General features: G+C 54.2%; 4 protein-coding genes across 10 annotated transcripts; 2 read left to right on the top strand and 2 right to left on the bottom strand.

Moving 5' to 3' along the window:
- Positions 1-895: 895 nt before the first annotated feature.
- On the bottom strand, positions 896-4,618 carry LEXM (lymphocyte expansion molecule). Of its 2 annotated transcripts, none has more exons than XM_015870802.2 (9): positions 4,528-4,618; positions 4,175-4,279; positions 3,953-4,069; positions 3,713-3,850; positions 3,481-3,618; positions 3,056-3,223; positions 2,787-2,915; positions 2,251-2,381; positions 896-1,155 (listed from the first exon to the last, which is right to left on the bottom strand). In XM_015870802.2, the coding sequence occupies exons 1-9, from the start codon at positions 4,537-4,539 to the stop codon at positions 1,053-1,055; spliced, it is 1,041 nt and encodes a 346-aa protein (XP_015726288.1). In that variant the 5' UTR covers positions 4,540-4,618; the 3' UTR covers positions 896-1,052. The 2 variants fall into 2 exon arrangements, with proteins under 2 accessions (XP_015726288.1, XP_015726289.1); XM_015870803.2 differs by having other exon boundaries at positions 3,056-3,220.
- Positions 4,029-7,592, top strand: PARS2 (prolyl-tRNA synthetase 2, mitochondrial). 2 transcript variants are annotated; one of them, XM_015870798.2, is made up of 2 exons: positions 4,029-5,974; positions 6,182-7,592. In XM_015870798.2, the coding sequence occupies exon 2, from the start codon at positions 6,187-6,189 to the stop codon at positions 7,588-7,590; it is 1,404 nt and encodes a 467-aa protein (XP_015726284.1). In that variant the 5' UTR covers positions 4,029-5,974; positions 6,182-6,186; the 3' UTR covers positions 7,591-7,592. The 2 variants fall into 2 exon arrangements, with proteins under 2 accessions (XP_015726284.1, XP_032302022.1); XM_032446131.1 differs by having other exon boundaries at positions 5,925-5,988.
- A 44-nt stretch (positions 7,593-7,636) lies between these two features.
- Positions 7,637-13,142, top strand: TTC4 (tetratricopeptide repeat domain 4). Of its 2 annotated transcripts, none has more exons than XM_015870799.2 (10): positions 7,637-7,977; positions 8,044-8,161; positions 8,545-8,757; positions 8,834-8,911; positions 9,241-9,365; positions 9,605-9,691; positions 9,874-10,091; positions 10,795-10,876; positions 11,402-11,484; positions 12,407-13,142. In XM_015870799.2, the coding sequence occupies exons 1-10, from the start codon at positions 7,903-7,905 to the stop codon at positions 12,504-12,506; spliced, it is 1,179 nt and encodes a 392-aa protein (XP_015726285.1). In that variant the 5' UTR covers positions 7,637-7,902; the 3' UTR covers positions 12,507-13,142. The 2 variants fall into 2 exon arrangements, with proteins under 2 accessions (XP_015726285.1, XP_015726286.1); XM_015870800.2 differs by having other exon boundaries at positions 7,640-7,977; positions 8,596-8,757.
- A 1,599-nt stretch (positions 13,143-14,741) lies between these two features.
- Positions 14,742-23,983, bottom strand: ACOT11 (acyl-CoA thioesterase 11). 4 transcript variants are annotated; one of them, XM_032446130.1, is made up of 17 exons: positions 23,883-23,983; positions 20,907-20,982; positions 19,716-19,905; positions 18,966-19,035; positions 18,582-18,642; positions 18,019-18,120; positions 17,746-17,881; positions 17,512-17,668; positions 17,163-17,282; positions 16,944-17,088; positions 16,603-16,658; positions 16,420-16,486; positions 16,258-16,341; positions 16,037-16,170; positions 15,743-15,874; positions 15,546-15,672; positions 14,742-15,472 (listed from the first exon to the last, which is right to left on the bottom strand). In XM_032446130.1, exons 2-17 carry the CDS (start codon positions 20,967-20,969, stop codon positions 15,317-15,319), a joined length of 1,800 nt encoding a protein of 599 aa, XP_032302021.1. In that variant the 5' UTR covers positions 20,970-20,982; positions 23,883-23,983; the 3' UTR covers positions 14,742-15,316. The 4 variants fall into 4 exon arrangements, with proteins under 4 accessions (XP_032302021.1, XP_015726282.1, XP_015726281.1 ...); XM_015870796.2 differs by having other exon boundaries at positions 23,730-23,884; XM_015870795.1 differs by lacking the exons at positions 20,907-20,982; positions 23,883-23,983 and adding an exon at positions 23,730-23,875.
- Between the last annotated feature and the right edge of the window lie 368 nt (positions 23,984-24,351).

Raw genomic sequence — 24,351 nt, 5'->3', positions numbered from 1 at the left:
AGCGTTTCCCTGTGACTTTGTGGCCCATGAGAGCAAAACTACTGCAGGAGCTCTGTAAGCTTGGAGGGAGGTTTTCCAGCCCTCCTGCAGCTTGGTCACAGCCTTTACATCTTCCAATGTTCCCTTCAGAGAACTTCTTTTCCTTTGCTTGCCCTTCTATTACAATTATCACTATTTCTTTAAATTACCGCAGTTTTACCTGTGTTCAATTCTTTCTCCCACCAAAGGGTAATTGCAGATTAATTAGCATACCTAATCAGCCACAGCTAACACGTAATTACACCCAAATTTAATTATTCCAGTCTGTCTAAACACTGGCGTGAGCCTTTGTAAAGGTTAACGTGGAGTGAACCAACGCACTCGTGGTATAGTTTTATGGCCATCCTTTGTTCCAGCTGATAGAGCTTTCTGCTCATTTCACTTTCTTCATTGCCTCTAGGCCTTAATATGCTACAAAATTTGGAATGATGACACTAAATTCCCCCTAATGCCCTCCAGCTGCTGGGATTTGAATTGCTAATTCAAGTGAAGCTATGAGTTGTAGATCGTAATGAAGATCCTCACAATGATAGCAAGTCAGACAGGTATGCAGACAGTTCCCAAACCTCTCCCAGCTGCCACGGTGCTGCTTTCTCATGACCAGCTCTCCTTTCAAGTTGCTGTGGTGGACCTTGGTGCACTCACTGCTTGCCATGATAACTGCCACCATGCACAGAACACACAGAGAGCTGCACGGCCCTTAAGTAGTGCAAGCTGACGGGGAAGGAAATGCTTAATGCTGAATGAGTGCTGCATGCCACAAACCTTCCTGTGGTCAGTGTATGGTGTCGGACATCCTCTTCTCCACTGTGTCATTTTCATAAAGGTGAAAACAATGAATTAGTCAACAGACAGGTTAGACTGACGAATGTCTGAAGGGTGTTTTATTACCACAGAGCAAGACTTGTTTCCTATCTCTTGCATGCCAGCACACTGCGAGTATTCGCATTACACCATCTCATCCACTGGCATGTCCATGGTTTATTTGCCAATTCAGGCTCTCCAGCACCATCTTACATTTGGAAAACAGCAGTGCTTTCTTCACAGGTATCTGGACAACGTGGAGCAGAAATCAAATGACTCCATTTGTTTTTCGCAGCAGGCTTTAGCCGCTCGCTGTGAAAAGAGGATGTGATTCAGTGAGCTCTAATTATTGGCTGGATTAATCTCATTAATCTTAACGAGCACGGAGGTGAACAGAGCTCTTAAAAGCCTGGCTATTCCCTTGAAAGTAAAGCTGTAGCTTGAAAAGTGATTTTGGAGCTGGTGCTATTTGATCATAGAGCAACTCGGTGCATTTGAACATCCTGCTCTCTGTTCAGGCTTTTTTTTTCTATTCCTACTGGAGCTACAAAATTAACAAAGCCAGCAATATTGAAAGCTAGATTTCATTATGCCTTCTCCTTCATCATGGGATAGCTAACTCGGAGCTGCCCCAGCTGAAGGCTGCCATGTTGTATTGAACTGAAATGGATTTCTAACAACTCTCTGGAGATCAAGACTGCTTTTGCAGAGCTGTCAGCCCATAGTACCACCACAGCAGTTTGCTAATCTTGGCCATGAGCAAAGGTGAAAGCAAAGGACTGCCCTGAGGTCTCTCATTAGTACAGTTCCCAACTACTTCACAAGGTTTTCCCCCTAGTGATTTCAAAGCCCTTTGCAATGGAACTGAGCCTTGTTATCTTCTTTCTCCAAATGGGTAAACCAAGGCGCGGTCTGAGAACGCGGTTTGTGTTTGAGGCCATTGATCAAATCAGTGCCAGCACAGGGAATGAGCTGAGAGAGCCTCATCCACTGTTGGGTTCTCCCCCAGGCTGCCTCCTCTAACTCAGACACCATTTGTCTGTACCTCTTCTTCATACAGACTGCATTCCACAAGGTAGAACAACCACCTCCATACCTTTAAAGTGCCTGGGCAGCCAGCAGCATTTTAACCCTCCCACTGCCCTTACACAGAGGGAAGCACTAAGGGCTGCTCGCTTCTTCACAGACATATTAACTTACCATTCATAGAAGGACCCTGTTCTGGGGCCACCAAGTCCCATTCCAGCACTTCCAACCCCACAACCATCCCTTCTGCTATTCAGCCTCTCAAGTCAGTTGTAAACTACTAGTATCTTCACTCAGCCTCACCAGAGTTGATCAAGACAAAGCAAGTTTTCCTGCAAGCTGATGTGAAAGTGCTTCCAGCCCCTGTTATATGCCACTTACAGCATGTAGGCATCCTGCTTCAAGTTGCTCAGGTACCGCTGTGTTTCACTCTTGTACAGGGACTGGTATCTGATCTTCCGAGGGTATTTGTCATATCTGCTGAGATTATAGCGGCCCACACCCACACGATTCTGGAAAGGGAAGGTCACATGTTGTTTCCCTGTCGCTGCAGAGGCTGATACAGTGGAGCAACATTGGGTAGCAGCTTTATGTTGCAGAAAACAACAATGTGTGGAATATCTTAACCAAAGGAGGTCTGCATTGCAGGGGAAGGAGGAGGAGACATGCTATGTTATCTGAGCATGCATTGGGAAGGGCAGAGGTGATGTGGCTGCTGCTGAGCTCCTGTCCCTCTGCTCAGCATCAGCCCAGCTCACGCTGCCCATCTCAGCGCCTGCTCTGCACTGGGTGCCCACAGCTGCAGGATGAGGTTTGTAATCTCACTGGGTGCCAGCAATAGATAGAGACAGTGACAGAGACAAGCTTAAAGCCTGATGGCTCCTGTGCCCCTCTCAGGCTGCCCTGCGCTCACTCACCTCATTCCCCATGAAGAGGCGTTCGGCCTTTTTGTCAAACCTCTTTGCAGACGACCAGAACGGGGGCTGGTTGAAGTTTGCTGATCTCTCAGCAGGCTTTGGATCGTATGAGCCTGGTCCCACCTCAAACTGTGCAGAAGGAAACTTCTTACCCTTCCATCTGCTCTCAGGAATAGCAGCCCCACAGCACTGCCTGGTACCCAACACCACCAGGTGAAACCAGCAGCTTGGGGAGGGTGGAAATGGAACAACACCCCACTGCCACTGACCGCGTCCCTCGGGCACTGGCTGAGCGTGGCCCAGAAGATCCTCTCTGTGGGGCAGCCCGGGTTCCGTGGCATTGTGCTGAAGCAGCCTTTCTTCTTGTTTTCCCTTGACATCAGCTCATCCGGGAACCCCTTGACAGTGACAATGTGCTTCTTGGTGTCTTCCTCCTGCTGGGCCACAGGAGCTGCATGAGGCTCAGCTGCTGGAGGTCACTCCAGACACCCCAAAGACCCCTCGCTGTGAGAGCTGAGCCTTTCACTGCTCACAGACACTCTCTCCTGCTGTGAGGATTTATCTCACCATGCTGCTCAGATCCAAGAAAGCCAAAAAGCAAAACTCAAGATGAAGTGCAGCATAAAGCAGCTTCCATCTTACACATTTGTGGTGGCAGTGACACTTACTGGGACCTCCCGTCCAGGTTACACACCTCCTCATCGGGCCACAAGATGACTGCAGGCTTCCGCCTTTCCACTGGGACCTGGCGGGTCCTGCGTCTGCCCGCCGGTTGCAGCTGCTCCTTGGTGCTGCTCCATGGGGAGTAGGTGCCGGGTGCCAAACCACTGCCCTGCAGGCACAGAGGGAAGATGGCAGGGAGATTTCAAGCAGAGAAACACAGCCACCCCAACAAACACGATCCCAGGGCAAAGAGCAGGACGTGCCGTGGCTGTCAGGAAGACACACTTCTCTGTCCTGCTGTCCATCAGCGCTCGTGTGCTGGCGGAGCGCCTGTCCCTCTCATCCAGGGGAGTGTAGGGGTTCCCCTGGGGGCCGTAGGTGCCAGGCCCAGGGAAGAAATCCTGCAGGAGAGATGGGATGGTTGTGGGCAGCCCCCAGTCAGCTCTAGTGATGGGAAACGCTCACAGGGATGCCAGCAGCTCCCAAGTCAGGCTGCAAAATACCCGCTGTCTTTCTCTGAACCTCTGCTCCCTTGTGTCGCAGATGCCCCTCAGGCTCGAGGGCTGTGTCTCCTGCAGGAAATCCCTGATGTTGTACGTTCCCGGGCCCAGCCTCTCTTGCTGCAGAAGGAAAAAGATGGTAAGGATAGGCTGGGTATCAAAGGCAACACTGCCAGTGCTTCCTGGCCACCCGGACAAGGAGAGTGGATCAAATCCGGCTCTTACCTGTTGTTTGCGCTTCTTCAGCATCACCTTGAACTGGAAATGGGGCAGCTGAATTGCCCGGGAGCATGCCCCTGCTATGGCCCAGCCAGAGGCTGGTGCTGCCCCCTGCAAGGCAGATCCAGAGCACAACTGTACATACACCACTGCCTCACATGCTGGCTTTGTTATCCATCCCAAATTAAGGCACTAATAAATGGTTTTGCTGTTGGGTGGGGAGCATGAGCCCACATCCCACATAGACAGAGTGCTCCCCGCTGGATGCCTCTGACTGCTGTGCCAAGAAGTCATGATAATTCAGGAGCTAAACCAGGAATCCCTGCTCTCCCCACTGTGTGCCCATTTGGTGGCCTCACCCGGCTGCCCATGTCCCTCGCTGCTGGCTCTGCTCACCAGGGCTGCTGTGACAGACTTCACCATGGCAGCCTTCACCATGGCAGCCCTCACCATTGTCACCTACCACTCATTCTGAGCTGCTGTAGCTGTAGCTATACTGGGGGCTCCAGCCTGGCTGCCCCGAGCCCCACAGTCCCCACTGCAGGATCCCTCAAGCTCTCTGGGCCATGTGTACCGGCAAAGCCAAGCAAGTGCTTGGCTCCCACCAGGGATGCAGTGTCCCCCTCCTGGCACCCACATTCCCATGTGAGGTATGACCCGGTTCTGCCCCAGCATTGCAAGAGTGCAAGGGATGGTGTCCCCACATGGCACCTCTGAAGGGTTATACTGTATACACTGAGATTTGTTAGACATTAAATTTATCTCTCCAGCCAGGGACATGGCCAAAATCAGTGCATGACCAGCCCCAGCATCACGAGCTGTGACCCAGAAAGCAGTTGGAGCAGCTTAAAAGAAGCAGCAGTTTTTAAAGCTTCACCTCGGGGCTGTTCTGCTGTCTGACACACATTCAGAGCTGCAGACACACTGAGCTGGAGGCTGTTTCCCAGCTGCCCTGCGATGGTGGCAGCCTGTGCCACCTCTTCCAACTGGAGGAGCAATCCCAAGAAGCACAGGAGGTTCTGTGACAAGCCCCGCAATTACCATTTTATTGGACATAAAAACATCACCCTGGAGTTGTAAATTACAGAAGCATCCCAGGAAGGAATGGAAGCACTCAGGAAGCTCAGCCAGACGGATGCACAAGGCAGTACTATGGGCTGATGGACCCTCCCAGCTATGTAAGATCATGGCCAGGGTCAGCCAGGATGTAGCCAGCGTGACTGGGCCAGGGCTGAAACCTCAGTTTGATCCCTCTGGGCACAGCTGGAAAAGATAAAGAGTGCAGACAGGCTCCCAGCCTCCAAGCTTAGCTCCTCATCCAGCACTGTCTGCTGGTTTAATGAGAGATATCAGCTTTCCCAGCAGACCTTGTCTGTTGTACAGCCTCAAACCCTCCCGCTTAAAACACTGCCCTGCAAATCAATCCAAGATGTTTAGTCTCTTTGATCTGCTCGGCAGGCAGTAAGTCATTGACAGAAACACACTTTGCTTCAGCAGCTCCAGCAGGAGATGGAAACAGTGAAGGACCACTGTCCTGCCCTGCAGATGGACCTGCATGGTATGGGGCGTCCTGTATGACCTGCAGCTCAACTGACTGCAGCAGGGAATAAAACAAGGGAAACCATCACCGGGACAACAGTGCAGCTGCTCTGATAGGAAAGCACCATCCTGGAGCTGGAAACCCGCAGGCTCAGAGCTGCAGAGCTGCGGAGCTGTACGGACAGCGGGGGGACCTCCGCACAGCAGTGGGAGCTGCTGAGCAGCCATAGAGCAGCAGCACTTTCTACTTCCAGGATCAGGAAGGAGGTGCGGTGTGTAACGTGACTTGGGGCGGTGCGAGCAGCTTGGGTTTGGGGTCCGCGTGTATATGTGTGCGGAGCGGGGCGGTACATGCAGGCACTGCCCAGCTGGGACCTGGGGGGACTCAGTGCTGGGGCTGCGGGTGTTGAGGCTGCAGGGCTGCCCAGCACGAAGCAGCACGTAACGCCTCGCTTTGCTGCTCGCTCCCTGTAGGTGTGATGCTGCGGACCGGGCTCCCCGTGCTCAGAGCAGCAGCAGCCCCGCAGCTGCCGGCCCGCAGCTCCCAGCACGAAGCCTCATGTCACGGCCGGCTGCTGCTCTCACAGCTCTTCCAGCCTCTGAACCTGCAGGTGGGTGTTGCTGCAGGGTGCGAGGGGCAGACAACAGAGCCGGGCTGCCGCAGCCACCGGCTGATGCTGCAGGGCGGCCTCATCCACCCCGCCAGCCCCGGCTGCTTCCACCTCCTGCCGCCCGCCCTGCGAGCCATGGAGAAGCTGATCCGCCTGATGGATGGAGCCATGAGAAACATAGGGGGGCAGAAGGTGAACATGCCCAGCCTGAGCTCTGCGGAGCTGTGGAGGACCAGCGGGCGCTGGGAGCAGATGGGGACCGAGCTGTTCCGCTTGGCAGACCGGCACGGCAAGGAGTATTGCCTGGGTCCTACACATGAGGAGGCCGTCACCGAACTGGTGGCTGCACACAGCAACCTGTCCTACAGGCAGCTCCCGCTGCGCCTCTACCAGGTGACCAGAAAGTTCCGGGATGAGCCCAAGCCTCGCTTCGGCTTGTTGCGCAGCAGGGAGTTCTACATGAAGGACATGTACACCTTTGACAGCTCAGAGGAGGCAGCACGTCACACCTATGAGCTGGTGTGTGCAGCCTATAATGGCCTCTTTAAGCGCCTGGGTCTACGCTGTGTCCAAGTGCGGGCAGCCACCGGCACCATTGGCGGCACTGCGTCCCATGAGTTCCAGCTGCCGGCTGATATCGGTGAGGACAGGTTGGTGCTGTGCCCTGCTGGGCACTTTGCAGCTAACGTGGAGATGTTGGATGAAGGGCAAACGGCGTGTCCCACCTGCGGGGAAAAACTCACTCAGAGCAGAGGGATCGAAGTGGGGCACACGTTTTATCTGGGCACCAAGTATTCCTCTGTGCACAATGCTGTCTTTTACACCCCAGAGAACAAGCTCCAGCCAGCAGAAATGGGCTGCTACGGTCTGGGCGTCACTCGCATCCTGGCAGCATCCATTGAGGTGCTGTCTACGGAGGACAGCATCCGCTGGCCGAGCCTCATTGCACCTTACCAGGTGTGCTTCATCCCCCCTAAGAAAGGCAGCAAGGAGGAGCAGGGAGCCGCGCTGCTGGAGCGTCTCTATGATGATGTGGCTGAAGTCCTGCCTCACATGGAGGGAGACATGGTGCTGGATGACAGGACACAGCTGACGATTGGCAAGAGGCTGAAGGATGCCAACAAACTGGGCTACCCCTACGTGGTCGTAGCGGGGAGGAGGGTCTGCGAGGACCCCGCGGTGTTTGAGGTTTGGGATCAGAGCTCTGGTACGGTTCTGTACCTCACTAAGGAAGGTGTCATTGAGTTACTGAGTAAAGTGCAACTCCATTGAGATCCCCGTCTCCAAGTTTATCATCTGTGCGCCTGAACGGCCCGGTTCTTTCTATAGGAGCTGCTTAACAGCTGTGCTGTGGGGTGGGGATGTGTGGTTCAGCACCCCTACGGTTGTGAACACCTCCATGAGGAGGGCAGCCATTTACAGCCGTTTACAGCCATTTACGGCCACTTGCAGCCATTTGCAGTCCTATCCCCATCCCCTCACACAGCGCGATGCCGGCCCGCACCCCACAGCGGGCAAAATGGCGGCGCGGGGCGTGGACATGAACGGGGCCGGAAGGGGAGGGACGGAGCGACCGGTACCAAGATGGCGGACGGCGAGGAGAGCGATGCTGAGGTGCCGCGGTACCTGAATGGCTTCCGTCCCGATACCTGGGAGCAGGTGAGGCCGCGGGGCGGGACGGCGTTAATGGGGCTGGTGGAGGGAGCTGACACGGTGTGCCCGCAGGAGATGGAGGCCATCCCCATGTTCATGAGGCGCTGCCCCGACGAGATCGACGCGGAGCGGCATCCCGAGCTGGCCTGCCTGCAGTCCATGCTGTTCGACCAGGACAAGGAGCCCGCAGGTGGGCGGCAGAGGGGCCCCAGAATCACAGAATGACCCGAGTTAGAAGGGACCTCAAGGATCATGTAGTTCCAACCCCCCTGCCTGGCAGGGCCACCAAACATACACCTTTACTACATCAGGTTGCCCAGAAGACCCCATAGATCCCCATAGAGACCCCATAGATACCCCATAGATACCCCATAGCTGCCCCATAGATACCCCATAGAGACCCCATAGCTGCCCCATAGAGACCCCATAGCTGCCCCATAGATACCCCATAGCTGCCCCATAGCTGCCCCATAGATGCCCCATAGAGACCCCATAGATCAGGTTGCCCATGGCCCCGTCCAACCTGGTCTTGAACACCTCCAAGGACGGGGCATCCACAACCTCCCTGGGCAGCCTGTTCCATCCCTAGGGCTGGTCCCAGCTCCGCTCGTGCCCGCCCCGCAGAGCTGGCCACCATGTACAAGAACGAGGGCAACGCGTACTTCGAGGAGAAGGACTACGGCCGAGCAGTGCTGGCCTACAGCGAGGGGCTGCGGCAGAGCTTCGAGGACGTGGAGCTCCGAGCCGTGCTGCTGTCCAACAGGGCAGCCGCCAACTGCCGACTGGGTGAGCCCTGTACCCCCCTTTGCAGGGCAGGCAGGAGATACGGTTCCCGTGCTGATCTGCTCTCCTTGGCCTGCAGGTAACTACCGCTCTGCGCTCAATGATGCAACCCAAGCGAGAAAGCTGAAGCCCGACCACCTCAAAGCCATCGTGAGGGGTAAGGGCAGGGTAAAATGGCACCAAAGTCCCCCCCTCCTCCTGCCCCAGCTGTGCCAACCTGGGCCCAGCCTTGGCTGCACGCACATCCAGGGATGGGACACTGCAGACAGTACCACTCTGCTGATGCCGTGACTTCTAAAGTACTTCAGATTCTCTCCCAGCTTACTGGACCTGCTGGCAATCTGCAGCTCAGCTCACCCCTCCTGTACAACAGAGTGTGTTGCTTTAGAAGGCACCAGAGTTAACGTTGACTTTATAGCCACTGCTTTGTGTGATAACTGTGTGCCAGCTCCAATACCAGGTGCTTAAAAGCTTTGATCCTTTCAGGAGCTCTCTGTCACATGGAGCTAAAGAACTACTCGGAAGCAATAGCGTGGTGTGAGGAGGGCTTACGGATAGATTCAAAGGAGAAAAAGCTTCTGGAAGTGAGAGCTAAAGCTGACAAATTAAAGGTAAATGGTACAGCAGTCTGGCATTTATGTACTTGTTGCAGGAGTGATTTGTTCTGCTTACTGTTAAGCTAGAAACACCTTGTTTGGAGAGTTCTCCATTCAGGTTTCTGTATAATGTAATTTCTCCTCAAATGTGATTCCATGTAATGATGTTGTTGAGCTGGAGCCTCCACTTGTCAGCAGGGTAGTGCTGGGCCTTGGCTTGCTATGCATGACTGTGGTACAATTCTTACATGCAGCGAGTTGAGGAGAGGGATGCAAGGAAGGCAAAGGCGATGGCGAAGAAAGAACAGTGTCAAAAGGAGCGACTGCTTGCAGCAATAAAGGTGGGTCAGTGGGAGGACTTCTTTCTATGGGGTTCTTTTTTGAGGGGGGGGAACACATGGGGGATTGGGTTAAGGATTTGTTGAGCCTGGCTGGCTCTATGCTGAGCTCCCAGGCCTGTAATGCTTTTTAGGTAACAATAATACAAAACAAAAACCTACTCGTTTACCTTCCTCTCTGCTAGGAAAGAAATATCAAGCTCAAGGTTGTTGAGCCTTCAAATGAGGAAGAGGAAATATCCAATGCTCTGGCTGAGATAAATCTGAATGGATTCCTCTCTGACGGTGCCACAGGGGCAAAGGTGCACTTGGATGCTGATGGCAACCTAAACTGGCCTGTTCTCTTCCTGTACCCTGAGCACGAGCAGACAGACTTCATTGAGGCTTTTCATGAGAACTCCAGGTAAATGCATTGTCTGCAGTGTAGACTCCTCATAAAGAAGGAGTTTGAATGAGTGAGAACAGCTGGTAGGTGAAATGCTGTCTTAGCAATCAAGTAGTTCCACATTTCCAATCTCATAGCTGGCCAAACAGGGTTAAAACACTTGGAAACAATAACATTTTTGTAGGCACAGATCCACCCACAATTTGGCAATTAGAAATGATGGTGCAAACAGATGAATAAAGCCATCGTTCTTAGATAGTATTTTTAAGCATGTCTTCCCATTTTCACTTTCTTTGGTGGTGAATTCTCAGAACAAATTGCCAGCTCTCATGCAGTACCAATATAAACAGCCAACTGACAAATAAGTGTGTTCTGAGCACTGACGTGGTGAACCATGGCACCGCTGAGACCATGTAGATGAAAAATCAACTGTAAATGAAATGAAGTGCTCGTTTTACACCTTTTGTAGTGTGAAAACGGCAATTAAAAATAACTCACTGTTGCATTGTTCAAGTTTAAAACCACTGGTATGAGTTGTGTGGTCTCATTGAGATAGCAGTGAGTTCTGAGGGAACAAGCTATTAGTTTGAAAGTGTTCTAAGCCTATAAGCCTATTTTCAAGTCTATTGCCTAATTTGCTGATGTATTTTTACTGCAATTCACACACCAGTTGTACAAATCAGGCTGAACACTGAGCTGAAATGTGTGTTCTGGCTTTTAGATTTATTGATCATTTAACGGTGATGTTTGCTGAGTTACCTCCGTGGGATTTAGAAAGGAAATACCTTCCCAGTAATCTCGAGGTGAGAAATTGGACTTTAATTCTACTTGAGTGTGTTGATTTGTGAAATGTTGGTTGGTTTTGGTGTTTGGTTTTTCTTTCCTCTGAAGTGAAACTAAGCATCTGTGTGCATACAAAAGCAATAGCGTGTTCACCACCTGCTCACCACCCGTGGTTGTTAAGTAGCGAGTTGGAGAGCTACATTCACTTGTCAGCACATCTGGAAATTGCTCAAGTTTACATGGGCAGAGTTTTTTAACAAAAATGAAAGTACTATCATATGCAGCGTGTGTGGAATGTAAGGTATTTACAGGTACTGTTAGGAAACCAGTAATCAGCACAATAACTGAGATTCAGGCCAGTGAGCTGGTACATTGTACATAAAGAGGTGTAGATGGTGATGTCTCCCACTGCTGAAATTAGTGTCTGACACAGCTCAAAGTATAGGAGTTTGTGAAACCTCTGAGAGATGTGTGTGGTGCTTTTACTGGACTTAATAGCTTGTCTTCATATGGCTTAAGCGTGTAACCCTCCCAAATTTCCTCAGCTTTATTTTGAAGATGAAGAAAGAGCAGAAATGTATGAGCTGAACCCAGAACACACATTGCTACAAGTGCTGCAACACCAAAGGTGAGGCTCTACCTCTTGCCTCTAGTGGGAGTGCAAACTTTGGGCTTTAAGTGCTGTTTTTTTTTGCTTCTGATTTAATAGCTTTGCTCTAAGGGGGTTGAGGTGTAGAGCACCAGGGCCATGTGGGTTTTGTACCTGCCTTAATGGTTAGTGTTCCTTTCCACCCCCCAGAATTGCACAACTCTCCAGGACTAGGTGGAGGTGGGAAGGGGAGCAGGGCTACAAGTGGGACTACACACAAGCAGCAGCACTAGAAGGGCTGTTTCATACCCCATCCAAACAGTGCTACCTATAAAAAGGCAGCAGCAGTATATAAAGAGAGCGTGTTGAAGGTTAACAATGCTCTCACTGTTAATAATGCTGTGTGAGCAGTCCCCAGCACAGCATGTAGCACAGTTTGGCTCTTTGAAATTGACTTTCAAGTACTGTGCTGTTGTTTAGAGAAAAGAGTCTGCTGTTCAGAAACCAAAAAGAAAAGCATTGTAGAGCTGGTGCTGTTAACTTGCAGCAGCTTGTAGCTGGCTGGGGATGCCTGCAGCACAGCTCCAGCTGAGGGGTCTGGCACAGGGGGAGCAGAGCTCGAGCTCTGCTGCTGTGGACTGTCTGAACAGGCACTCCATAAAACTCAGCAGTGTGCATAAGCCCTCAGATTTCAGGCTGTAAGGGCAGTTGCAGAAGAAACCTCTTTCCAGGGACAGAACAACAGCTCTCTATTTTAATTAGGGTTGGTTGTTGGGAGAAGCGTTGATTCATAATGCTGCTCCTTGGATAAGGGTAGCCCTGGCTCTGAAAGGCTCTGCTGATCATCAAAAGCAGCCTGTCATCCTTTGGGAGGTCAGGCTGTGCTGTGCTGGGCAGCAGCCGCTTGCATGATGCTTGGCCAGACAGAAGGAAACCAGAGGACTCTCTTTAATCTTTGCAGGTATTTTGTGAAGGCTGGGACTCCGACAGTGCTGGCTTTTGTGAAGAGTTCTCCTTTTTCTAAGAACTATTTCCATGGCAAGAAGGTGCATCGGCTGTAATGAGCGAGAAGGACCCAGGGAAATCATGTGCAAGAGATTGCTGTTTATGTCAGCTACAGCCAGCAAACTTCAGCTTGCACAGAAATGCCTTGCACACTTCAGGGGAGAAATAATCTTGGCACACAGAGAAACTTCCAGCAAAGAAACATAGAAGGAGAATGAAGGGCTTACAAGAGGGGATTATTTGTTTAAATAGAAATCCAGCTGGCTTGCAGAAGGTCTCCTCTATGACAGGCTGCATGGGGTTTTGAAATAAACCTGAAACGGTGCCAAACATTGGCTGCAGCTGAAGCAACAGCAGCTGGGAATGTACTTACCTGTGAAAAATGGCTGATTTCCTGCGAGGTGGGCTGTAGTTGCCAGGGTTTAACAGCAGTGCTCCGGGGTGAGTACCTGCCTGCTGCCACAAGCTGAATGCAGCTGGGCGCCTGCATGGGCCATTGCAGCTCTGAGGATTAGCAGCAGCTGGTTTTCTCTGCTCAGAGCTGCTGCTGGCCAGAGGAGAGCAGAGCTCTTTGTCTGAGTGGTGTGTTTTACTGCCTCTTTTGCTACCTCTATAAGCTGGAGCTAGACGTGTCTATTTTAAGCAGGCTGATTCCTGCTTAATAAATGAAGTGATCCTTTTTTCTCACCAGATGAAATACTGAAAGTGAACGTTAAACAGTAATTCTCAGCCCAAACATGGCAGTGCCAACATACAGCATCATCCATACAGCATCATCTGTGCTTCCGTATGAGCCTGCAATTAAAAATAATTCTAACTAATTTCTTTCTCCCTGAGCTGCCCTGGGGAGCAGTGGCTGCAGTTTTAAGAACATTAAGTGCTCAGGGCAACAAAAAGCTCTTCAGCCATAAATACTTCTGCTTAGAGCAAACAGAATTGCACATTGCTATGTCTGAGTTACTGCACTGCGCACAAATATAGTTAAAAAACAATGTCAGTGGGGTTGATTTGCACCCACACTCACAAGGCAGAGAGGTGGGCAGTCAGGTAGGACAGGCTCAACCCAATGCAGGACATGCAGCAGAGTTGCATTGCAAGGATACCAAATGGGGTGAGCTGGTAGCTCAGTGCCTGCAGGCAGGGTGGGAGGCTTGTGGCCATCTGCAGGACTCACACCCAGCCTGTGGCTGCCTTCCATGCAGTGCAAGGCTGTCGTGTTGTCAGAGATGGCCTCCAAACCATTGTGCGTTCAGCATAAAGGCAGCAATGAAAATAGATGATGATCTGCAAGGGGAAGAGTGCCTGCTGTAAGCAGCTGTTGCGTGTGGTTTCTCCCCCACCCTTCTTACATGCAGAGCTTGCTGAAGTCTGGATGCTAACTGTTTGCTTTTAACCAAAGCCATGTGTGGATCTCAGCGCTGTTTGTGAGCCAGCCCCAGCAGAGCAGAATGAAGCTTGATCCAGTGGAGGAAGGGATTGGGGCTGCAGCCAGTTGGCATGTTAAAGCAGGGGCTGCCTCGCAGCCCAAAGCCAACTGGATCCTCGGCTGCATCCAAAGCAGCACGGCCAGCAGGTTTGGAGGGGTGATCCCACCCCTGTGTTCTGCCCTTCTGAGGCCTCATCTGGAGTATTGCATCCAGATGTGGAGTCCTCAGTGCAGGAGAGACATGGATCCGCTGGGGTGCATCCAGAGGAGGGCTGCAAAAATTGTCCAAGGCATGGAACACCCCTCCTATGAGGACAGGCTGATGAGAGCTGGGGATGTGCAGCCTGGAGAGAAGCTGTCAACCTTGTGGGGGAGAGACCCTTGTGGGCCAAGAGCTGTACAGGGACCTACCAGCCACAGATCTGCGCTCCCCCAGGAGATGGATGGGAAGACCAGGTACAGCAGTAGGATCTGCATTGCTCAGACCCTCCACCCCAAGCATTAAAAAGTACATTGCTTTGGGAGCGAGAGAGGTCAGTCAAAGTTCAACGTTGGGGTGAATCCATCACTGCGTGCACTTAATCAAGCAGCAGCCATTCCTCCAGATAAGTGGGAAGGATGGCTCGTGTCCTGCTGATAAAGAGGCAGGATTGCCCTGAGTTTTGGGAGATAAGGAGTCGCTGTAAAAATTGAGTGTTTTGTACCATGTTCAGCTTGGAACAGCTTTATCTAGAGGTGATAAGAGGGCAGAGGAGGTGGAGGCTCACAGGGGATGACCACGATCCAAGAAGGTACGGTGTGGATCTCACTGCCAGGGCAGCAGCACCACGGCCCCACCAAGCAGACCCTCAGGCAGGGAAAGGTGTTTCCTTTTGATGCACTTTTATTGCCGCTCCTTCCACGCAGAGCCCCAGTCAGCAGCAGGACTGCAGGGCAGCGCAATGGGGTTGGGATTTCAGCAAGCCATCAGCATCTGAATTACTGGCTGTGAGGCAGGGGCATGGTGGCAGCCCACCTGCTTGCAGGAACAGAGAAAACCTGACAGCCCCACCATGGATGCACTGACAGCCCATTTCCTACCCAGCAGCTGCATCTCCCCCTGCTCTGCGTGGGAGCCAAGGGACAGTGGATCAGCACCTCCCCCAGCATGGCCCCAATCCCCACCACTACAAAAACCTCATTAAGAAACAATTAAAAAATCAGTATTAGGAAGAGTTGGGATTGTACAAAGATTCAAGTAACGTTAGTTCAACTAATGCTCAAGTCCTACTCAGCAGCTTATAAAATTAGGAAGAAAAAAAAAAGGACTGGTTGGTGAAGTATCAGTGTGAGGGTGGTGTATCCCTGTGACACCTCTCCATCCCCATCCCACTCAGTGAGGCACAGTCTGAGTGCCACCACCCCGTCTGTCCATGGATAACAGCAGAGCCCCAGACTGGCCTAGAGCTGCTGCAGCCGCGCGATCAGGTCATCCTTGTTCTTCAACAGGAACTTCTCACAGGCCTCGAAGGTGGCACAGAAGTTGGAGGACAGCCCCACCACGTTGGTGGTGACGTAGTTGAGGTACCCCGGTGTCGCCTGGTTGTAGTAAGCCACCTGTGATGTGCAGGAGAGGGGTGTTATGGCTGGGCATGGAGGCTGAACCCCACAGCACTGCACAGCCCCTCACCTTGCTCATCTCCTCTGACTCTGGCCACACACAGAAGCCGGAGCAGAGCGTCTCACCCCGTGTGTAGGTGCTGCTGGCTGGGTGCGTGGGCAGCGTCACTGACCGAAAGGCCACCACGTAGGGGTCCCTGGAGGGGGCAGCAGGGTGAGTGAGGAGCAGCCCGGGCGATGGGGATGGAGACATCACGTACTGCTTACCCTCTGCTGCAGGGTTTCCGCCGGGAGGCCAGGATGACAAAGTCCTGTGGCTTGTTCTCACGGCTGAGCGTCTGGCTCAGCACGTGGTAGATGGCATCATCCTCATCCACCTGCTGCACCAGCTCGGCACTCCTGCAGGTGGGAGGAAATGGTGAGAGCTGCCATGCACACTAACAGCCATCAGCCCCAGGGATGGGAACACAAGGCTCAAGGCATGAGAACAGAGATGTGAGGCCCCAGGGAAGCCCAAAGGACGTGCTTCTGGACAGGGCTGGGTGGCCCAGCAGCACTCACTCATAGTGGCTGTCCCACTCGTGCCGGCGCCGCAGGTCAGAGAGCAGAGAGAAGGCCTGGCTGGCTGAGATGTGCACCAACATCTCAATGCGGAAAGACAGGAACTTGTCCTCCTCTAGTGTGTAGATCTGCACCTTGGGGAGCACAGAGCGGGGCTGGGACGTGCACCCAGCACACCCACACTCTGGGGATAGGTTGGAGTACTTGGGTTAGTGCTGTACCTTCTCCTTCTCCCTGGCCAGCACCCAGTTGGCTTTGGCTACGAGTGTCTTCAATGCAGAGACGTTGTTGTAGCTCAGGTACACCTGTGACAGAGCAGCACATCAGGGCCAGGGGTATCCCCAAAACACAGGCAGGAGGCAGTGCCACCTGCAGGCACACACCTTGTTGCTTTGGTCCCAGGGCACAGACAGCGGCACCTCTGTCTGCTTGCAGGAGACAACGTATTTCCTGCAGGAAAGAGTTCTCCTTACAGCAGGGCAAAAGATGGGGCGTCCCTGCTCCCCATTGCCAAGGGAGGCATCTCCCATTCCCCCCCTCTATCCCTGCATCCCACTTGTTCTCACCGGTCCAGCCGAATCTTCTTCCTAGCACTGGCTTCTCTGTACCGCCTTTCTCCATCCTGATAAATGAGAAAAGCACATCAGGTTAATGGAAAAGGAGGAAAAAAATATATATATATTTTGTAGAACGGGTAAAACATTCAGCAGCAAAGGGCTGAAAGGTGTGGCCCTATGCTCCAGAGATTAACCGGGAGCTATTTCAGTGTGCTGGGAGAAGGCACAGAGCTCATCAGCTGCTGTCAGTGCCTCTGGTGGCAGCACTATGATCAGTGGATGGATGTTTGCTGTGTGCCACCGCAGCAGGGACACGGGGCATGGAGGTACAGGGGGATCACGGTCCTTACCCCTGGTTGGGGCACGACCATGGGCAGCGTGCGGGGCTGGCCCTCCTCATCCAGCACCACAAAGGTCATGAAGGCACTGTTGATGTGTCTCCGGCTGACAGACATCTCCTGGTCGTAGGCCTCGGTGCACACCCCCACCTCCATGCTGGGGGGGAAAGAAGAAGAGGTGAGACGTGGGGAGCCATGAGAAAGGCTGGAGGAGCTGCCACCAGCACCCACCTGTTCTTGAAGGCGTTGTTGACGATGGCTTTGAGCACCAGGCGGTCCCCGACCTGCGACGGCCCGCGGAAGTGGAACATCTCGATGGCACGCAGCGTGGGGTGGGCATGGCACAGCCGGCTGCAGGGCAGGTGTCACCCCATGCACCGTCCCAATCACAGCCAGAACCAGGGGACTCTTGTGGGATGTGTGCCTGCCTTTCCCCTGCACCACCATACATGTGTGGGACTGCCAACCCCTGATGCCATCCCCAAAGGCTGCATGCTGGTCCCTGTCACCCCACCATCTCCTGACGGCCCCCAGCTGTGGCCCAGCCCACCCGCCTTGATGCTCCCTCCCCTGCAGGCACCTGGCTGCGATGGTGGCCACATTCTCCATCCAGGCCATGATCTGCCCACCAAAGGTGTTGCCCTGGTGGTTGGCGTGCGGCGGCAGCACCAGCTCCACGCTCTCCACTCGCGTCTTCTCAGCCGGCACCACCACGCTGCCATCCCTTGTCTCCATCTCTGACAGGGAGAACGGGGCTCAGTGCCACGGCCAACCCCACGCCCAGCCCCACACCTCCCTTGTGGACGTGAGGTACCGGCGTTACTGGTGCTGCGGGTAAGGAGGTCCTTCAGGGTGTCCTTGTGCACCAGCCGCATCCGACGGCGCTCAGCTGCGATGCTGTGCTCGATCTTCTCCTCCTCTGTCTGCGGGGTCAGCGGCTTCAGCTTCACCTGGGTGTGGGGGGTGGATGGGGTGGGCCCTGCGTTGGGTTCTGAGGGAGCTGGGCAAGCCCTGCATGCTTGGCTGAGTTGATTGTGTTGAGAGAAACGGTGCAGGCTGGGCACAGGGCTCACTGTGCATCACTTACCTTGGTGCCTGGGGGGCCCTGCGCCACAAAGGTGGCATAAGCCTTGCAGATGCTGCAGTGCTTCCCACTGCACAGGTCCTCGTAGCTCACCTGGATGCCCACCTGGCAGAGAGCACAGCATGGGGCCTCTGAGCCACATGGATGGGTGGCAGGGGCTGACATTCAGCTGGCACCACCAGCACAGAGTGGGAAGTTTGTGCAAGCACATGTAGGGGTTCCTCACCCCAAATATTTCCTCCCGAGGAAGGAGGGAGCTGAAAGCAGCAGGTGAAGCACAGTGATGCCCAGCGTAGTTTGGGATCTTGAAACTAAGCACAGGAGAAAGGTTTGGTGCCCAAGCAGCAGCAGGTGCATGTGGAAAGGCAGCATGCAGCTCAGCTCCCAGCAGCATCACCCCAAGCTGAGCCAGAGCGAGCGAAACAGACAGCACAGCCCCGGAGCCATAGAGCAGAGCAGCATGCAGGTGTTTTGCAGGTGGCCACAGCACAGAGGGTGCAGCTGGCAGGGACAGCAGCGTGCCAAGGGTGGGCATAGGGGGCAAAGCATGGCTGCAGCACACGGACCTCCATACTGGAGTTGAAGGCTCGGTTCACTTTGGCTTTGATGTTAACGACTTGCCCAACGCTGGAAAACATAGAGAGGGGAAGGGACAAGGGGTGAGTGGAGGGCAGGGTAACACAAGTGTGCAGAGCATATGCTCCAGTGCTGAGGTGCCACTGACCAAATGAGCAATGTGTCTTTCTGGGAATAAGGAAACAGGATAGCCACAGGGTCCCTGCACCCTGACCAGTCCTGCTCACCAAGGGCAGATGTGCCCGGGACCTGGCAGCCAGTAGGGCTGGCAGCATGGTGCTGGAAGGCGTATGGGTAGAAAAGCTCCAGCACAGTGCAGCTCTGCCTCAGCCCCACACCCGGCCAAGAGAGAGGGCAGAAAGGGGCACCCTTACCTAATGGTGTGCTCAAAATAGATGTCATCCATCGAGGCGGTGACGCACGGGCAGCCAGCATGTCTCTCAGCTGAGAAGGAACAGCAAACAGCGTCAGCAGCCTGCAGCAGCACAAGGAACTGCCAGCCCAACGTTTGGGGTGACAGCAGCCTCAGAGCCCTGCTCCCATCCCTGCTCTTTTCCCATCTGTGCCCACTGAGAGCAGCATTTTAGGTTTCCCACAGATATTTTGCCCAAGGGGCAACTGCTGGCCACATCACCCTCAATGTCTGCCCTGCCCTGACGGTGCATTCCCAGCAATGCACAGCAGCTGATAGCATCTATCCCTACACAGAACTACAATCAACCCAGCTGCCAGCTTGGCTTCCCCTCCAGACTACAGAAGCATCTCCAAACTGCAGAGCTGCCCATTTCCTGCTCTCACTGCCGTAGGTTTGGCTTCACGGAGGCAAAGCAGCCCCAGCCCGAGGAGCTGTGCAGCAGCAGAGCCAACCCCCCCGTCCTGCTGCTGCCCGCTGCATTAGTCAGCAGAACGGCACGGCTGCCGTCAGCAATGTGGGCAGCAGGCAGGGACAGACACGCTGCTGCCAGCACGCAACCCCGCATCTCCCCACCCCAGATCTGCCTCCACCCCAGCTGTCCGCATGAGAGGAAGCCATTGCTTCTTGCTTTCCTTTCCATCACCAAACACTGCTGTAAGCATCCTCACCCAGCGCATTTTCTTCCCCAGACCCTACCGACATGGCTTACCCGATAGGCAAGCAGCCGTATCGATCCACTTGAGCAGCTGCCCGGCGCTGAGCTCCCCGTGCTGGTTGCTGTGGCAGGGCAGCACCAGTTGGCTCATCTGTACCTCGGTGGGGTTGTGGCCGCCCATGGCCCCCGCAGCCTCCTCCTGCTGCTCCCCTGTGTCCTGGGTGCACTGCGGCGAGGTCGAGCCCTGTGGGAAGAGAGGAGGGATATGGCTCGTAACCCAGCCTCGTTAGCAAACATGCCTATGGGATGGGCGAGCATGGGGAGCACAAGGCTCTGAACCCCCATTGTTTGCTTTTCCCATCCCAAATGTTGGTGCCACAGAGGGCACCCGCTCCTCAGCTCTGCACAGATAGTAGAAACATCCCCCAGGAGCTGAGGAAACCCTGCTTGGCGGAGCAGGATGCTCAGGCAGCGCATTGCTGGGGAGAGAAGAATGAAACGTTAGGAATGCAGAGTGTCCATGGGGTCAGCACTGCTCCTGCCCGGCCCCCGGCTCACCGGGCACAGGGTAGTGTTAAAAAGGGACTGAGATTGCGGCTGTGCTGTCAGAAGAGAGGATTCAGCCTGGAGTGGGCTGTGTTACACAAGGGCTGAACTCAGAGCACCCCGTGAGTAATTGAGGAGCCTTGAGAGCAGTCTGGGCTTCATTACGGTGCTTCCTTCCGCTTTCTGCTCTAACAATGTCCCCCATTTATAGCACTTGTTGCGAGATCCCACTTGCAGCAGCAGCTTCTTTCCCCTCTGCTTCTCTCCAGCTGCCTTTGTAAAAGCTTTATTCTCAGAACACAGCCTTCCCTCCTACCCCAGGCTCACCGAACGCCACTTCGCCTCTCAGAATAGCATTTTCCATCCCTGGTCTAACAGGAGCCCTCTGTTTCCATAGCTACTGGTACAAGGCATCCCAGGAACGGCACAAACCTCGGGTTAGCCAAGGCAGCCAGTGAGCCCTAAGGAAGGGGCACCAGTCCCAGCAGCCTCGAGCCCCCCGCAAACCCCCCGGGTGTCCAGAGCACAAGGACACGGCTATTTCTGGAAGGCAGCAGGCTCTGGGGTGTGAGCCAGCACTACGCAGAGCTCCAAAGCTTTCTGCAGCACAGTTATGATCTTAGTGGCTGGGGACGTTAATAGGGACGGGGCACTGCACACCGGCAGCTCCCAGGGTTATTGGCACAGCACACGGGGTACCTGGAGGCCATTGCAACAGAAACTCAGGATGTCTTCAGGGACTACAATGTTCCCCTTGACCATTTTTAAAAGACACCTGGAAAGGAGAAGAGCAGCTAGGGTTAAAAGAGGGATGGCAGAACGTGGGGACGTTGCCATAAAGGGGGACCAGGGGCATTACAGAGTAACCAGGAGTGCTGGAGTGCTGTGCACTGGGATGCACACAACCATTTGGTTTGGGAAGAGCTGGCTAAATCCGCGCGTGGGAGCACAGCAGCGTGGGGAGGAAGCTTCCAGCAGCTTGTAAACAGACAAAAGGTGATGGCAGGGCTCAGCACAGGGCTCAGCACTGAGCACTCACAGGGTGGCCGTGGCCGCAGCCAACCTCACAGCCCACCCCAGAGAGACAGGGAGAGCTGGAGCCCAGCCCTGTTTTCTAACACAGCATCCAGCATGATGGCTGTAAGTCTAAGACCCAAAGGGCAGAGCCAAGTTCCACGCCTGCCATTCCACAGGGGTCAGCATGAGGATTTTCCACATTGCTACATGCAGCAGAGGGCTGCGCTTGGAGGTGTGGACATCACAGTGACACCAGCACAGTCACAGGACCCCGAGGAGCACAACCTTGGCACTGGTGAGGCTCACACTGAGCCTGGCTGCCAGCAGGGCAGTAAATGAGAAGCTCCCATCCTTGCCACACCACTGCCCAGCACGGAGCCCAATATGGAGCACTATGGGCAGCGGGGACACCTGGCACATTGGTGGCATTGCAAGGGATGAGAACAAATTTTTTCCAATATCCATGCCTGATTGAAGTCCCCGCTCCAGAAGTGCCTTGCTTTGCTTTAACCAAGCCCCAGATCGCAGCTGAGCCTTGGGAGCTTGCTTATGGCTCACCTCTCACAAGCAAGAGCCCAGCACATGAGTCCATCTGCTCCCAGCAAGCAGCCCTTGCTCCCCAAGTTCAGCTTGTTGCAGGCAGTGGTGGAGGTGGCCCCATCCCACCCCGTGGTGCACCAACATCAAGGACAAATGATCCAGCACATACATTGGAAACGCAAACCCTGTGCTCTCCAACTGCACTCATGTCACCTTCCTTGTTCCAGCACGAGAGGAAAAGAGTTATAAAGAGCCATAAAGAGCCATAAAGAGCCACCTGCTTTGCATCCCTCCACTGTTTTGGATGTGGGCACACACTCACTACCCCGGAATACATGGGGAAGGGGAGCGCCCAAGAACGCTGCTCACAGCACCCTGCAGACCTGCAGCCATTTAGACTGAGGGTATTTATAGACAATTCGGATATTGAAACTAAGCGAGCGAGTGTCTGTCCTCATTAAAATCTTCCGTCTTACTCAGCTGTCAAACGCTAAAAGCTGTTGACTGATGCAGCCCCCAGCTCACCATGGTAACGGGATGTATCACCCAGGCGATGATGCTCTTACTCTGTCACCCCTCGTGTGACCCACTTCCACCAAAAAAAATCCAACCAAGTTTGCATTACAAAAAGAAAAACCCTTTGGAGGGATATTTCTCTTGCCTCCTGCAAAGCCAAGCTGAGCTGAACTGGGAGCAACTGATCCATAAGGGAAAAGAGGGGAAAAGAGGGATGTTTTCTGTTTTTGCGTGGAGATCCTCAAGTCTTTGAGCCCCAGGAACATGGTGTTGGCTGAGCCACCCCCAAGACGTGGGTTGATGCTGTAGGACCCTGGTGTTGGGTCCCCAAGGTCCTGACAGGGCAGAGAGTAGCGATGAACACATTGAGCCTCCAGTGCCCACTCTCCCACTGGCTCAGGTGAGCATTCCCCACAGCCTAACCCAGATTTCCCCACCCATCTTTGCTCTCCCATCCCCTCGACACATCCTGATCCATTCCTGGGAGTGGGGGGGAAAGGAAAGCAGCAACAATGAAGTTCTCTGGGGAGGATTATTGGTGTATAATTGAGCAACATCCATGGTAACGAGCAAAGCAGCATGCATTAAAAAATTAACCTGACCTACTTTGGGAAATCCCACCACCTCAACAGGGCAGTGGGAGGGGAGAGAGCCCGGCAATGGTGCTGTGCCCAGGTTGGGACCAGCAGAGGACAGCTGGTACAATGGGGACAGGGAACAGCCCGATACCTGCAAGAGCTTTTGTGGGAACATGATTCATGCCCTCCACTGGGGGTTCATAGAGCAGAGCGAGGTATCAGGCCTGGAAAGCACAAGCTGGATCCCTTTGCTGAGAGCAACTCTCAGTGCTGTGAGCACAGCTGGGACCCTCCATCCTCATCCTCCTCCCATTGCCCATCCCCAGGGCTACGGGCAGCGAGGGCAGCAAAGGAACAAAGTCCTCTGAATGCTTAGTGGGGGACAAAGGTCCCCAGCACCGCTGCCACCAGCCCAGACAGGGAGCAGAGCCATGTGTGAACCCTTACAGGTACCAGCAGAGCAGGGGTCAGACTGCACAAGCATGGGGACACCCAACTGCATTGCACAGAGCAGGCGCCCACCTGCTCCTCATGGATCCCTTGGGGAGGAGACCACCGTGGTCAAGTCCACAATGGCTGAGACCACCATGGTCAGGACTGTCACCATCGGGACCATCACAGCTGGGCCCAGCACGGTCCATATCAGCGCAGTGTTGAGCTGCCACACCATCCACCTGCCCACACTGCCCTGTAGCCCCTCTTCCTATATGTTTGTCCCCTTCTAAGCACAGGTTTGGCTCCCCCCAAGCTCCCCCCAGATCTCTGCCCCATTCCTCTCCCCACACCGATCAAACCAGAGCACACACTGCTCCCGTGCCTGCAGTGCCAGCCGTCTCCATGTTCACCCCCTGGGCATCCCCTCTGCCCTCACCTCAGCCAGAAGAAGCTGAGCATTTGCAGCGCGTCGTGGCGGCGGCAGAAGGAAGAGGAGGAGGAGGAAGAACGGGAGGAGGAGGAAGAATGAAAGGAGGAGGAGGAGGAGGAGGAGAAGGAGGGAGAGAAGGAGGAGGAGGCGTCCGGACACCTGAGCGCAGCTCGGGGCTCGGCGGCAGCGGGTGTTTTGGGGCAGCCCGTGTCCTTGGGAAGCAGCCAGCGCTCAGCCCTTCCTCGCAGCGCAGTTTTAAGGTCGCGCTTTCAACCCGGAGCTGCTGCGTTTAAAGCAGCCCCGGTTGGGACGGTACACAAAGTTACCAGCGCAAGGAAAGAAACGCAAATCGCCGTGTAACCACACGCTGCGGCTGGAAAAGGCAGGAGCGAATAACGCAAGGAATGGAGCAGGAAGAGGGGCCAGGAGCTCGGCAATGAGCCGGGAGCAGGGCAGGGCAGGGCAGGGGTTGTGCTGCTGTCGTGCGGGGCCAGGCGGCCGTCGGGGCTCACCCAGCACCCAGCTCCCTCCGGACACCGCCGTCCCAGCGCAATTAGCGCTGCTGTAATTACAGCTGCAGCCGCGGCCCCTGCAGGGTGTGTCCAGCCGGCACCGCGCTACAGTCCCT

The sequence above is a fragment of the Coturnix japonica genome, chromosome 8, assembly GCF_001577835.2.
Source record: "Coturnix japonica isolate 7356 chromosome 8, Coturnix japonica 2.1, whole genome shotgun sequence".
Taxonomy (NCBI): Eukaryota; Metazoa; Chordata; class Aves; order Galliformes; family Phasianidae; genus Coturnix; species Coturnix japonica.
This window is presented reverse-complemented; position numbering and strand designations above follow the sequence as displayed.

Coding starts and splice junctions, on each gene's coding strand:
- LEXM (XM_015870802.2), bottom strand. Junction 4,070..4,174: donor TGAAGAAGCGCAAACAACAG/GTAAGAGCCGGA, acceptor TTCCTTCTGCAG/CAAGAGAGGCTGGGCCCGGG. Junction 2,916..3,055: donor GCCAGTGCCCGAGGGACGCG/GTCAGTGGCAGT, acceptor CCTTCTGCACAG/TTTGAGGTGGGACCAGGCTC.
- PARS2 (XM_015870798.2), top strand. CDS start 6,187: ATGCTGCGGACCGGGCTCCCCGTGCTCAGAGCAGCAGCAGCCCCGCAG.
- TTC4 (XM_015870799.2), top strand. CDS start 7,903: ATGGCGGACGGCGAGGAGAGCGATGCTGAGGTGCCGCGGTACCTGAAT. Junction 9,692..9,873: donor GACTGCTTGCAGCAATAAAG/GTGGGTCAGTGG, acceptor CCTCTCTGCTAG/GAAAGAAATATCAAGCTCAA. Junction 11,485..12,406: donor CAAGTGCTGCAACACCAAAG/GTGAGGCTCTAC, acceptor TAATCTTTGCAG/GTATTTTGTGAAGGCTGGGA.
- ACOT11 (XM_015870796.2), bottom strand. CDS start 23,752: ATGCTCAGCTTCTTCTGGCTGAG. Junction 18,121..18,581: donor CCTTCAACTCCAGTATGGAG/GTCCGTGTGCTG, acceptor GCTCTCTGCCAG/GTGGGCATCCAGGTGAGCTA. Junction 15,875..16,036: donor GAGTGGGACAGCCACTATGA/GTGAGTGCTGCT, acceptor TCCCACCTGCAG/GAGTGCCGAGCTGGTGCAGC.